Source organism: Oenanthe melanoleuca, chromosome 12, assembly GCF_029582105.1.
Source record: "Oenanthe melanoleuca isolate GR-GAL-2019-014 chromosome 12, OMel1.0, whole genome shotgun sequence".
NCBI classification, from domain to species: Eukaryota; Metazoa; Chordata; class Aves; order Passeriformes; family Muscicapidae; genus Oenanthe; species Oenanthe melanoleuca.
This window is the reverse complement of record NC_079346.1, coordinates 2061475-2074187: the sequence shown is the minus strand read 5'-3', so window position 1 is coordinate 2074187 and position 12713 is coordinate 2061475. Positions and strand designations below refer to the sequence as shown.

The 12713-nt window shown below is 42.6% G+C and overlaps 1 protein-coding gene across 1 annotated transcript in view; it reads left to right on the top strand.

Moving 5' to 3' along the window:
• Positions 1-12512, top strand: part of LOC130258232 (contactin-6-like) — a 122902-nt gene extending 110390 nt beyond the window's left edge. Inside the window, exons 17-23 of the mRNA XM_056501415.1 lie at positions 2091-2161; positions 4282-4516; positions 5013-5128; positions 6656-6842; positions 10264-10376; positions 11097-11265; positions 11944-12512. Coding sequence (XP_056357390.1) covers positions 2091-2161; positions 4282-4516; positions 5013-5128; positions 6656-6842; positions 10264-10376; positions 11097-11265; positions 11944-12083 — 1031 coding nt within the window. The 3' untranslated portion in view covers positions 12084-12512. The remainder of the gene's footprint in view (positions 1-2090; positions 2162-4281; positions 4517-5012; positions 5129-6655; positions 6843-10263; positions 10377-11096; positions 11266-11943) is intronic.
• The last annotated feature ends 201 nt before the right edge of the window (positions 12513-12713 follow it).

The window sequence follows — 12713 nt, the reverse complement described above, 5'->3', positions numbered from 1 at the left end:
CTCTGCTGAACCACAGCACAAAATTTTCCCCGTGCAAATGTAGTAAGCACCGAACACATTTAACACAAGAGCTAATTGAGCATCACTTGGTTCATGAAACACTGAAACACCAGGATTGAAAGTTTGTTTTGTGGTTTCCCTGCAGCTCTTGTCAGTCTGAGATCATTTGCTTCTGATGTGCCCAAAGACATTGATTGTGGGTGACAAAAATGAACAGCTCTGAGAAACCCTCCAGAGGAGCCCAGGCTGTCTGCACTTGCACTCACTCTTAAGGCTGCACAGCATAATTATCCTGGAATTCCTCCCATTTCTAGAGGATGAAATCTGATAAATATTTATACATGGGCTAGAATCTAGAAATTATATTATGGGTTGATATCAGTTTCTGGGAATTCTAAGCACTACTGCTTTTATTGCAGCTAGGTTAGTGCATTTGTCAATGGGAAGGACAAGCAGATATGGCAAAGCTTGCCCAAAATCTCTGAAAAAAAAAAGCTTCTGAGATGTGAACATCCCACCCATTTCTCACCCTACACATCAGCTTTTCAGACAGCTGGATGGAGACAATGACAAAACAATCCTGACATTTCTGAAGATAGGGTTTGGAGATGGCACCTCCAAATGTCCTGTAGAGGGTTCCTGTCTCTGCCCCTTCCAGGGATGTCCTCTTCTCTTATGAAAAAGAACAAGATGTCATAGAACCATAGAATGGTTTGGGTTGGAAGGGACCTTATAGAAGAAATATAAAGCAAGAGGCAGGAAATGCTGATCTTTTCTTTGCCTCTCCACCATGAGACCCCTGGAGAAATCCAACTTTAAATCAAACAACTTTTGGACACTTACAGTCTTGGGAGAAGGAGAAAAGCAACTTGAGAGTTTTGAATTTGCTAAGAAAAGCATACAACCAATTATAAAAATTAATATATTGCTCCAACAACATGTTTACTGAACAAATGCATAATTAGTAAATCAGTAGTGTTGCAGCTACAGTCTGAATGGAACATCATTTTGCCAATTAGTTGATGAGGCATAATAATGTCAGATACTTGATGCTCCTAGTTCTTTAATTAATTTTTTGAACCAGGGTACTCATGTATCAAACACATCTATGGCTTCAGCCTTTGAAAATGTGTAAACATCATTTCAGCTCGTTTCAAACAGGCTGCTGTGCAATGCAATCCCTGTTCCACCTGCTGAGAGGGGGCATGGCTGCAGGTGAGGTAGGAAATCTCTGATCACCCACTTGGGAAGGTCTCCAGGGTCAGTGAGTCCAACCTTGGCTGATCACAGCTTTGTCCAGAGCTGACACAGCACTCGAGGTGTGGCCTCAGCAGTGCCCAGTGCAGAGGGACAATCCCTGCCCTGGTCCTGTGGCTGCTCCAGGTGACCTCGCCCTTCTTGCCCACCTGGGCACACCTGGGCACACCTGGGCACACCTGGGCACACCTGGCCTTGCCTTGAGCTGCTGTCCCAGCACCTCCAGGTCCTTTTTTGCTGGGCCAGCTCCCAACCTCTCTTCCCATACCCTGGAGTGCTCCATGGGGCTGTTGTGACCCAAGAGCAGGACGTTGCAGTTCAGCTTGAGCCTCACACCGTGTCCCAGCCCATGGCTCCAGATCCCTCTGCAGAGCCCTCCAGCAGACCCACACTTGCTGCTGGGCTAGGAGACTGGCAAAAAGGATGTAGCAACCAACTTCCTTCAGGCAGAAGAGAAGCAAAAAGCCCTTTTTGAACGAAACAAATTACACTTTTATAGACTAGATCATAGATCCGAGAACAGACTCAATTTCATGGGTGCAAGGAAGGTAAGGCCCCTGGTAAACACACTTTCACCAAAACATCACGTCTGTCATGCATCCAGCAGGTTCTTCATCACTGTTATAATTCTTTCCCTCCTTGAGCAGCCTGAGAAAATACAAGGCTGCTTTTCCCCTGGCTTTTCCCCACGCACTCCCCCCCAGTGGGTGCCATCTGTGAATTCCTTAGGGTGCCCTCTGTCCCTTTGTCCCCATCAGCCATACAGGCACTAAACTGGCCCCAGGACAGCCCTGGGGAAGCAGCTGAAAGCACCAACCCCTTTTCTTCTCCAGTTCCTGTGGTGGCCCCCACGAACATCAGCGGAGGAGGAGGGAGCCGCTCGGAGCTGGTCATCACCTGGGAGGTAATTCTGGCTCAATTAACCTCTAATTGAGGTCTAACAGGGAAGAATCCGTGGGTGAAATCACAGCCCTGCTGAAATCCAAAGGTTTTTGGTCACCAGCTTTGGTGGAGCCTGGATTTCACCCTGGATGTGGAGAGCAAACCGCCTGTAAGATATACAGCAAGTTTTCTGTGTTATGGGGAACAATTTATAAAAATAAACAGTTTAAGAGGCGTGTTGTAAAGATGTTTAGAAGTCTGCATAACCCTCTTATCTCCATTGTACAGGAGGTGCTTAACACACTAATCTGCTTGGCCGTTTTCTGCATTTACATTTTTCCTACTTTTGTTTACATGTTTTCCATTCTGGAACACTGTGCTGACAAGACATATCCTATTATGCGTTAAAGGAGATGAGCCCTTTAATTCTCCAGCACTCCAGCAAGAGCAGAGAATACACATTTTCAGAGCAGTTAATGCCAGACAAGTTGCAAAGGGTGAGTGCAGGTCATTTCAGAGAGTAGAGAGTGAGAGCTGTGGGAAGGAGCCTCATTTCAGCCTCCCAGCAGCTTCCCACCAACACTGGGATGAGGGCAGGCAGCCTCTGGCAAAGCCTGGGAAGTGATGGGACACCTGCTTGATCAAAAAGGGAAAAATCAGACCAAAATAAATTAAAAAAAAAAAAAAAAAAAAAAATCCCCACTAGATAAATAACCCCACTGATGTTTTCCCCTCCCCATGCTGCAGAGTGAAATTCCACTTTCCCTGAACTAAGTTTTCCTCCATCTGCACCTTTCACTCTGCTGTGTCATTGGGAGCAGATGAACATGAAAATCGAAAACAACCTGAGATCTCAATCAAATTATCCTGTTGGACTCCATGGTGTGTCCCAAAAAACAATCAGAAGAAATCCTAATTATGGCCAGTTAACAACACTGAACACGACTCTGCGGCTCTCTGTGATGAACTCACTAAATGTCTTGATTAAATCTGAGGTCACAGAAGCCTCAAAAACAAATTAAATGCTCTAGAAAGTAGCTTGAACTCCTGTAAATCCCCAGTGAGCCATCATCTCTCACATTTAACTCTCTCAGGACTGGAAAAGAGGTGGAAAGGGGAAAACTGGGTGTTTGTAAAGCACTGAAGGAAAGACAAGTGTTCTAAATGCCAGGTTTATTATCTTTATTTTTATGATTAGAAGGAATTTATGATAAAAATAAGATAAGTGCCCTGAAATCTTCTGAAGTGCTTCCAGATTTTCCCCCTTCATCTCACCCTGTGCTCCCAAGAGTTTGCAGAAGAAGAGGTTGAAGCCAGGACTCAGGTCCTGACCCTTTTTCTGTCCTTTTTCCATTTCCATGTCTGCTTTTCCATGCCCCTTTCTTTGATGCAAGCCTCTGAAATAAATGCAGTTTTATTGAAAAACACTTTCTTTCTCCATTTAATCCTGGTTTTGTTTCATAAATGTCCTCTTGCTTTGAGAATGTGGAAGTATTTTTATCCCATGAAAAACCAAACTTCATGCTGGACACGATGTTGCTGTAATTGCCTTTTCAGTTTGAGCCTTTCATACGTATCTTGACATGAAATGTTATTAATAGAAACATTAATTTTGCCATGTTGACTTGCAGGAACATTTCTGTTCTGAGAACTTAAATAAGAATATGTTCATGCACTTGAAGCTTTCTCCTTGCTGAAAAAAATACACCAGTACTGTACTCAGAGGCAGGCAATTATACAGCTGACACACATTTCTTTGTGTACATTTGTTCCTTCCCAACTCATTTTTTCCTTTAAAATCATTTATTTAAAATTAGCATTCCTATGCCCCTTTGGGGGAAAAAAAAAATCTACAAGCTACAACTTGTACTGAGTGAAATGCTTTTAATTTTGCAGACTTCATGCCTGAAAGAGACAACTTTAATGGAGCTGATCAGATCTTTAGTTTCTGAATTGATTGCCCTGATAGATTTATTATTTTGATTTTTATTTCAATATTACATTGACAGATGGGGCAAACATTATTATCTTCTCCAAGGCACAGCCAACTAAATCAATACCACTAAAATATAGTCAGGGGATGAAGATTCAATTAAAACTGTGGATACATGCAAACCTTTATTGACTGCCTTGTCACCACAGCCGGTGTCAGAGGAGCTCCAGAACGGGGAAGGTTTTGGCTACATCGTCATGTTCCGTCCCCTTGGCTCAACAACCTGGACCAAAGCTGCCGTGGCCTCGGTGGAATCCAGCAAATATGTTTATAGGAATGAGAGCATCACACCCCTCTCTCCTTTCGAGGTCAAAGTTGGTGTCTACAACAACGAAGGGGAAGGGACCCTGAGCTCCATTTCCATCATCTACTCAGGAGAGGATGGTAACACAAGTTACTCCTGGTAGGAATGGGTGTGTAGCAGCAAGAGGGGACTGATATGATCTGGCAGATCTCTCAGGGCTTTTAAGGACCCTGCTCAACCTGCTGATTGGATATTTATAACAGACGTGAGGCAGGAGATGGGAAACTGAAGTAAAAATAGCAAGGGGCAAGTTTACAGAATGATTTTCAGTAGAGGGCCTGTTTCAACTATTTTGTCCCAAGGTGTTCCTGCTGAGCGTGTTGGGAAAACTGGGAGACTCTCAAAGGTGTTGCTCTCAGAGGGTTTGGCTCCTCAGACCACTCAGTGCAGCCAGTTTCCAAAAATCTGCTCCAGCAGATGGGGAATGACCAATTTTGAAAAGAACATTTTGCCGACGTTCCACCATAAGTGGAGAGCAAAGCTCTGGTTTCACCAGGGGCTCCTCCTGCTGCTCCCCAGCATCTCCTCCCCTGTCTCTGTGCCCACACCATGTCCAGCTGTGTTTCCCTGTCCCAGAGCCTCAGATGGCCCCGGCGGGAGCCTCGGCGCTGAGCGTGTCGGCGGCGGCGGTGGAGGTGTCCTGGCTGCCCGTCCCCTGGAACCGGCACACGGGCAGGGTGCTGGGCTACGAGGTGAGGGGCTGGGCTACCAGCTGAGGTGCTGGGCTACGAGGTGAGGGGCTGGGCTACGAGGTGAGGGGCTGGGCTACCAGCTGAGGAGCTGGCCCAGGGGAGGGGCCCTGACACCTTGAAGATGCCCCTTCCCCATCCAGAATCCTTTTGGCCTTCTGGTTCCTCCTCCCAATCAACCAACTGCTGCCTCCAAGGTGTTGCATTGTGGCTATAGGAAAATGCAACAAAGTCCTTCGTGTAATGGAGAAGCAAAAGAGAGCTTTTATTTAAAGAATCACTACAGTTATATTGAGTAGTTTGTGCAAAACAGAGTAGAAAAGGCTCATTGGTCCAAGAAGGCAACACCTCTTTGAAAACATGCTTTCTGCAAAGCATCACCAGTGGGTGTTTAATCATTGTTATAATTTCTTGTCCTTGAGCAGCCTGAGACAGGCTGCTTTCTTGGCTCCCAGCAGTGTCCTAACAACACCAAGGCAGCAGTGTGAGCTCTTCCCCTGGCTCTCACTAACAGAAACCCACCTGAGATAATCAGGAGGATTTAAGCCCAGAACTGCAGTTCTTTCCCAGGGTTTTTGTGCTCAGATCTGGGGACAGCACACGTGGCACTGCTGACAGGACAGGGCAGGATAAACATCCTCCAGCACTACCCAGAGCTTGTGCTGTGATGCATTGAAAGGCTTTTAACTTCTCCCTCCCCTTAGAATCATAAAATCATTTAGGCTGGAAAAGACCTTTAAGACCATCAGGTCCAACCATTAACTCAAACATTTGAAGAGGGCAGTGGTGGCGTCCCCATCCCTGCAGGGATTTGAATGGTGTGTGGATGTGGCACTTGGGGACAGGGTTTAGTGCTGGCCTTGGCATTGCTGAGTTAATGGCTGGACTTAAAGATATTTTTAAACCTAAATTATTCTTTGATTTCAGGATTAAGTAATGCTAGATATTGTTCCTGGTCATTTTACTTGCACAGTGAAGCATTTTTACTTATTTTTTAAACTTGTAGATAAGAGGAAAACTAGTCAAAAATACTTTAAATTCTGTCCTATCATTGCAATGTACAAATGGAGGTAATAAGAGTGATGTGAAGTCCACAAACCTTCCTAAACTAATTACTCACTGAAAAAAAAAATAGCAGGTCTAAATAGGTGTCACTGAATCAAAACTTGAGCCAGGATACAAAATAATTAAAAACCTTTTAGATGGTTGAAATAAATGTATCTCTTAAGGTTTTCTTTCATTGTGTTCAACCATAAAACCAACAAAGCTTTTATCATTCCTTACCTTATCAAAGGTTCCTTCTGGACATCTGTAAATTTAAGGATTTAATTTAGTTCCTTAATTGGGATTCAGTCTCTGAAATGTTATTGCTTCTCTATAAATATTCATGCCTGGGTTTACATCCTGCTAGATGGGAGTACAAAAAAAAATCCTGTATTCCTCGAAATTTTCCTTGTCAACATGTCTGCTTCCCAGCCAAGCCTCTAATTCCTGGAACACAATGAATTGTTCTTTGTTCTCCCTTTTCAGGTTTTATATTGGATAGATGATCCCAAGGAAAGCACAGCTGGGAAGGTCAGAGTCAGTGGGAATGTGACAGCCAAGAACATCACGGGTCTCAGAGCTAACACCGTGTATTTTGCAGCAGTCCGAGCCTACAACACTGCAGGGACAGGGCCCTCCAGCCCCCCAGTCAATGTCACCACCAAAAAATCCCGTGAGTATTGGATTTGGTACAACAGCTGTCCCAAATTCCCAGCTGGGACAGGCACATCCCAGCTCACCATGACCCCTCGCTGCCAAACGCTTCAATGGGAAAAAACCTAAATCCTGAATTTCTTCATAAATCAGGCAACAAAATCCGTGACTGAGAAACTTCCTCCTGTCCTGAATCAGAGCCCACGAGGAAGGATCTCTGTTTTCCCTGGAACAGCAGCCCTCTCCTTCCAGGGGATTTCAGAGACTCAGTAAAGGAAGGATGTCCCACAGGTCAAGGAAGAGTTTCTGGGGGAGGCTGTGCAGGTTTGGGGGTTTCAAAGGAAGCTGCTGAATGCACCAAACACAGAGGGGCTTTGAGACCTCTGAACTCAGAATACAGCATAAAGTTTACATAAATATAAATGCTATTTAGTCTTTCTTTTTTTTTTTTTTAATACTAAAAGCAAAGCCTTCTGCTGTTTTATTTTCCTCAGACTTTATTTTCCCAGTAAATTATTGATCTGCCCTTTAGCATAAAAGGGAAATATTTCTGCTGAGTTTCACCAGTTTCTCTCTTTTCTATATGTTCTTCCATGCCATTACTCCAAGTGCAAGATAGGAACAACTTGTAGAATGAGTTAACTGATTTTTAATTGCCACAGAACCGGTATTTATTGTAAATAAACCAATCAAAAATAAAGCCAGAAAAGATATTTCTGAAAGGATCAAACAGGACCCATCCCTGGAAGGTCCAAGACCAGGTTGGATGAGGCTTGGAGAAACCTGGGATGGTGGAAGGTGTCTGTGCCCATGGCAGGGGGCTGAATGAAATTAAATTTAAGTGTGATTCCAACCCAAACCATTCTGTGATTCCATTACTTTTCTCACAGTCCATTTTTCAATGGAAAATAGATTCATCTCTGGGAATTCTTCCCTCTATTCCTATGTGAATCTGTATGAAAGACAAGTTAAAGACATGGCAGTCAAATGACAAAACACAGAAGGAATAAATTTGCTTTTGTTTTACATCTACTTTATCTTCTGTCAAATTCAGGATAGTGCTAATGGCTCATTTAAAAATTAAAGTCAAAATAACCTTTTTAATATTTAAATATATAGATTAAAATTTCAAGCTCTGTCTGTGGAAGATGCAAGCTCCTGCAATAAGAGGAGAGACAATATGTCAAGAGAATATAAACAGTGTGCATCTGGAGCAGGAGATGGAGCTCCAAAGTAATAGCTCTGTCTTGCTGCTCAGCATCCAGGATTGCTGCAGCTCAGCCCATTATTGCAGGGACTCAGCAATGCTGAAATGATCCTTCTGCCAAAGAGGTGCAATTCTGATTGAATGTGCCCCTCTAAGATCGATGAAAGGTCTAAGGTGACATCCTGGTTCAAGTTAAAACTACTTAGGGAGGTGGAATTGATATCCTCAAGATATGGATGTAGCTCTGTGAGGAGATGTTGTCTTCTGGTTCTTTCTTTACATGGCATGGATTTCAGAAATTCCTCTTCCTTTTCATCTTCATCTTTCCTTTTTCCCTTCCCCTTCCCCTTCCCCTTCCCCTTCCCCTTCCCCTTCCCCTTCCCCTTCCCCTTCCCCTTCCTCTTCCTCTTCCTCTTCCTCTTCCTCTTCCCCTTCCCCTTCACCTTCCCCTTCCCCTTCCCCTTCCTCTTCCTCTTCCTCTTCCTCTTCCTCTTCCTCTTCCTCTTCCTCTTCCTCTTCCTCTTCCTCTTCCCCTTCCCCTTCCCCTTCCCCTTCCCTCTCCTTTTCCTATTAAATGTCCATTTCCTCCTAATCTTCCTCTTCCTTTTATTTTTTCATCTTCCCCTTCTTTTTCCCTTACAAATAGATACATATACACACTAAATACATCAATATTATACATATATATTAGAAATACTTGCATGGCTGAACCTCAGCTCCATACAGCAACAAAGCCAAGCGTTACCTAAACCATGACAATTACATCAGCATCTCAATAAATTTGAGCAGATATTTGGGATTTCTATTATTCTTAAGTATGTTTATTACAAGAAAAAAATTGAGGAAATAATCTGCCAGTCTTAGACCTGGAACTGCTTGGTTTTGCTTGCAGATATTCCTATGGATGCTCTTACCACTTATTCCAGTTTTTGGCTGAAAATAACGCCAGATAATTTTGTTTTGCAAATCCTCCTGTGGTGTGTTTTCAGCCCCAAGATCATGAATTAAGATGGATTTAAGTTTCTATGTCAAAAAGCTTTGGACAAAGCCACGATTCACCCATTTCTGAATGATTGCACAGCCAATGAAGTACTTGACATCCTTTTCTTCTTGTGACTATTTTGTTATCCAATTCCTTATAGAAAATGTTTCCTAAAAGCAACAAAGAGCTTTCAAGCCATATTTAAGTAAATTTTCAGTTTGATGAATGTGAGAGTAGATAAATGTTTCATAATGAATCTTTTCCAACACTGTCAGTGTGGCTGATGGAAGGACATCCCTGGATATTCACCTGGGAGCTCCACCCACACCTCATTCCCTACCAGAGGGATGGATTAAACTTCTCCAAAGCCATGAGGCCGATGGATATGAAACATCAGGGCCCATCAATTTGTTTTACCTCTGTGGGAAATGAAAGAAATCATCACCAAATCAACTGCTCCTTCCAAGTGACATCCATCAATCACCAGCACACAGCAGGGAAGAGAAGGATCCCAGAGCCAAACCATTCAAAATCAGGGCTGGAATGTGCTCCTCCAAATCTCTCCTCGTTGCTACCTCTGTTTCAACCCTTCTTTCCTGTGCCATGGAGCAGGAGAGAATGTGCTGTCCTAAATCTGAGCTCCAGCTCAAAGGCTCAGCTCCACCCTCCCGTGTTCACACGGGATTCGGTTCCACTCACTTGTCGGCAAATTTTCAAAGTCCTCCCACTTAGGCATAAAAAAGCCTTTGAAAAAGCTGCTCTCAGCCTATTGTGCTGAGAATTTCTGAAATTCGTGGTGGATCACATGGAGACTTTCATGTGCAGCTCTTTGTAACCTGTCCTGGCTGATGGAAATCTTGCCTCCTGTAGTTTGCTCTCGGTTTTAGCTTTTTCTGAGATCCAGACAGCAAAACATCCTCTAGGACATGGAAATACAGAAAGCAACAACATTTTCCTTCCACAAAATCTCTCAAATATAGCTTGAACTGTCAGACACTGTCAGGCTGTGCCTAATTTTGCAAATGAAGTCTCACAGTAAGAGGTTCTGTGCTATGAATAGATCTTTCTTCTGACTAATACCAGAGCAATGATGGACTGCAAAATGGTTTTTTTGCTCTTTTAGGTTTGAATCACCCAAGCATTTGCTACTCCCATATCAGCAGCTCATTCAGCTACACCATGAAAATTAATATTTTAATATTCAGCTTATCTCATTATTATCATTATCTTTTTTTTTTTTTTTTTTTAAAGCACCAAGCCAACCTCCAGCTAACATTGCCTGGAAGCTGACAGATTCCAAAATCTGCCTGAACTGGGAGCATGTGAAAACAATGGAGAATGAGTCTGAGGTGCTGGGCTACAAAGTAAGTGATTTCTTGATCTCATTAATCAGAAATTTTGGTTAAAATGCAGGTACAGAGGTTTGGTGGAAGGTGAGTGTTCATTACCTGGAACACTGAATTTTCTGGATTTATTGGGATGTATTGGCTGATGTTCATACAAATATTCATTCAGACTAGGACTTCTTTATGTCAACAGAGGGATTTTTTTGTCCCCAGTCCTGTATTTCTCTTGTCACCTTGTAATCTTACTTACCTAAGTTTTCTTTCTTTCACACCTCTAGGGAAGGAGTTTCACAAATATACAAGAAATAGAGAACAGTCTTCTAAGCACTAAAGACAGTCATGAACCACATTTAAAACATTCTCACTCTCAGGCAGTTCATAAATGTATCTTTAAAAAAGAGACTGGAAGATACTCGCACCAAGATCTATGTGAATAAACCAGAAAACATTCCTATAAATCTATTTTTAAAGGAAATACAAATTTATTTTAAAGTTTGTTTGCAGCACAGAATTGAGTTCTAGGAAACCACCCTGCTGTGGGACCCGCCCCAAAATCTTGCAGAATTTATTCCCCTGTTTAAAATTGCTTTTAACACCCTGCAGGATGCTGAGAGTGCTCTGAAAACTTTGAGACACGACACAAGAATCTCTCAGTCCCGCTCCCCCCCCAAAAAAAAAAAAAAAAAAAAAAAAAAAACCATTAAAACTTAAAACTGAATGAATTTTCCAATCCCTTAGATTCTGTACAGACAGAACAGGCACAGCAAAGCCCATATCCTGGAGACAAACAACACTTCAGCTGAACTGCTGGTCCCGTTTGAAGAAGATTATCTCATCGAGATAAGAACCGTCAGCGATGGTGGCGATGGCAGCAGCAGTGAGGAAATTAGGATTCCAAAAATATCCAGTAAGTGAGAGATTCTTCTCCCCCCTCCTCTGAATGCTGTTGCATAAGAAGAAATCTGTGCCTCTAAGCACAGCAGATTCCCAGCTCCTCCCTTGCCATAGGTGTCCTCCCTGCTGGTGCTTTTGGGTGCTGGCTCCCATAAATTTGTCTCTGATGCTCTCACATTCATTAGAGGAGAAAGAGTTTTGCTCCACACCTCATTTTTAGTGCAGGTCTCCACTGCCCTGGCATGCAGAGGTCAGGGAAGGACAGAGGAATAAGATTTCTTGGGAAAGTCAAAGTTCTCACACAAAATGTGACCCCAAATCTGCCCTGGAGCTGCTGCTGGGACAGAGATCTCAGCCCTGTGCCATGGCTGGCCCAGGGTGCAGCCTCTGCTCTCATAAATAACTTATTATTCATGGAAAAGCAAGCATTTTTATAGTTCTATATCACAGTTTTCTTTGCAACAAAACAGTCAAAACCCTCTTAAAGAAGATGCTCACAGGAAAGGTGGGATGTTGATCCAAAACCCTACTCCACAAAATGGCCACTACAACTTAATAACAAATAAATAGAAATAACATTTGTGGATATGTTTCACTTTGAAAAAAAGAACTGAGACTGCTGTCAAGCTAAAATGCAATGAAAAACTAATTTTTGACACAGATTTACCTCTGTCTGTTTATATTTTCACAGGTTTAAGCTCTGGAGCAATGAAATTATCCCAAAGGATAAACCACACATTGACATCTGGGATCCTGCTGTTGAGTTCTGTTCTTCTAAATCCTTTTCTTTGCTGGTTCCAGCAATGCCCTGCCATGGACTTTCAAAAATAAAAATAAAAAGTGTAGATTTTATCTTAATTCTTCACCATAACCAACATTCCTGAGAAAAAGCAACACTGGGGAGGGGGGGGGAGGTAGAAGTGCTCTGTCATTAGGAAAATGTTAGGTATTGATATTCCATGTTTTTCTTAAAAATAGGCTTGGAAATGAACAGATAAATCAACCTGCATTAATGAAACTGAGTGGTGCCAAACCTAATTTGGGATTGACACGTGGGTGGGTTAAATTTTTTCCAAGGAGTTGTTATTGGAAGAGTATTTTAATGGAATATCAACCTGTGCAAGCTGATGCCAGGGAGGGGAGGAGAGATTTCAAACTCTTGTGATGTGGATATTATTTATCTCATGTTCTTCAATGTATCCTGCTAAAAAAAAACCAAAACACTTTCAATTAAATAAAAGCTATTTGTTTACTTCTTGCACTTGTCTGTATTAGAGGAGGTGTCATAAAACACATTTTCTGAAGTGCCCTGTGCTATTTTCTGCAGAAAAAGGGAACTTAAATAAAAGGAAACACAAAGCCCAGTGAATTCCATAAAAAACTTTTGGTGGCATCAGCAAGTCTTGAACCAGAACTGAAATAACAGCACCTTTTATACTTTACATATTTTCAAATCCATTT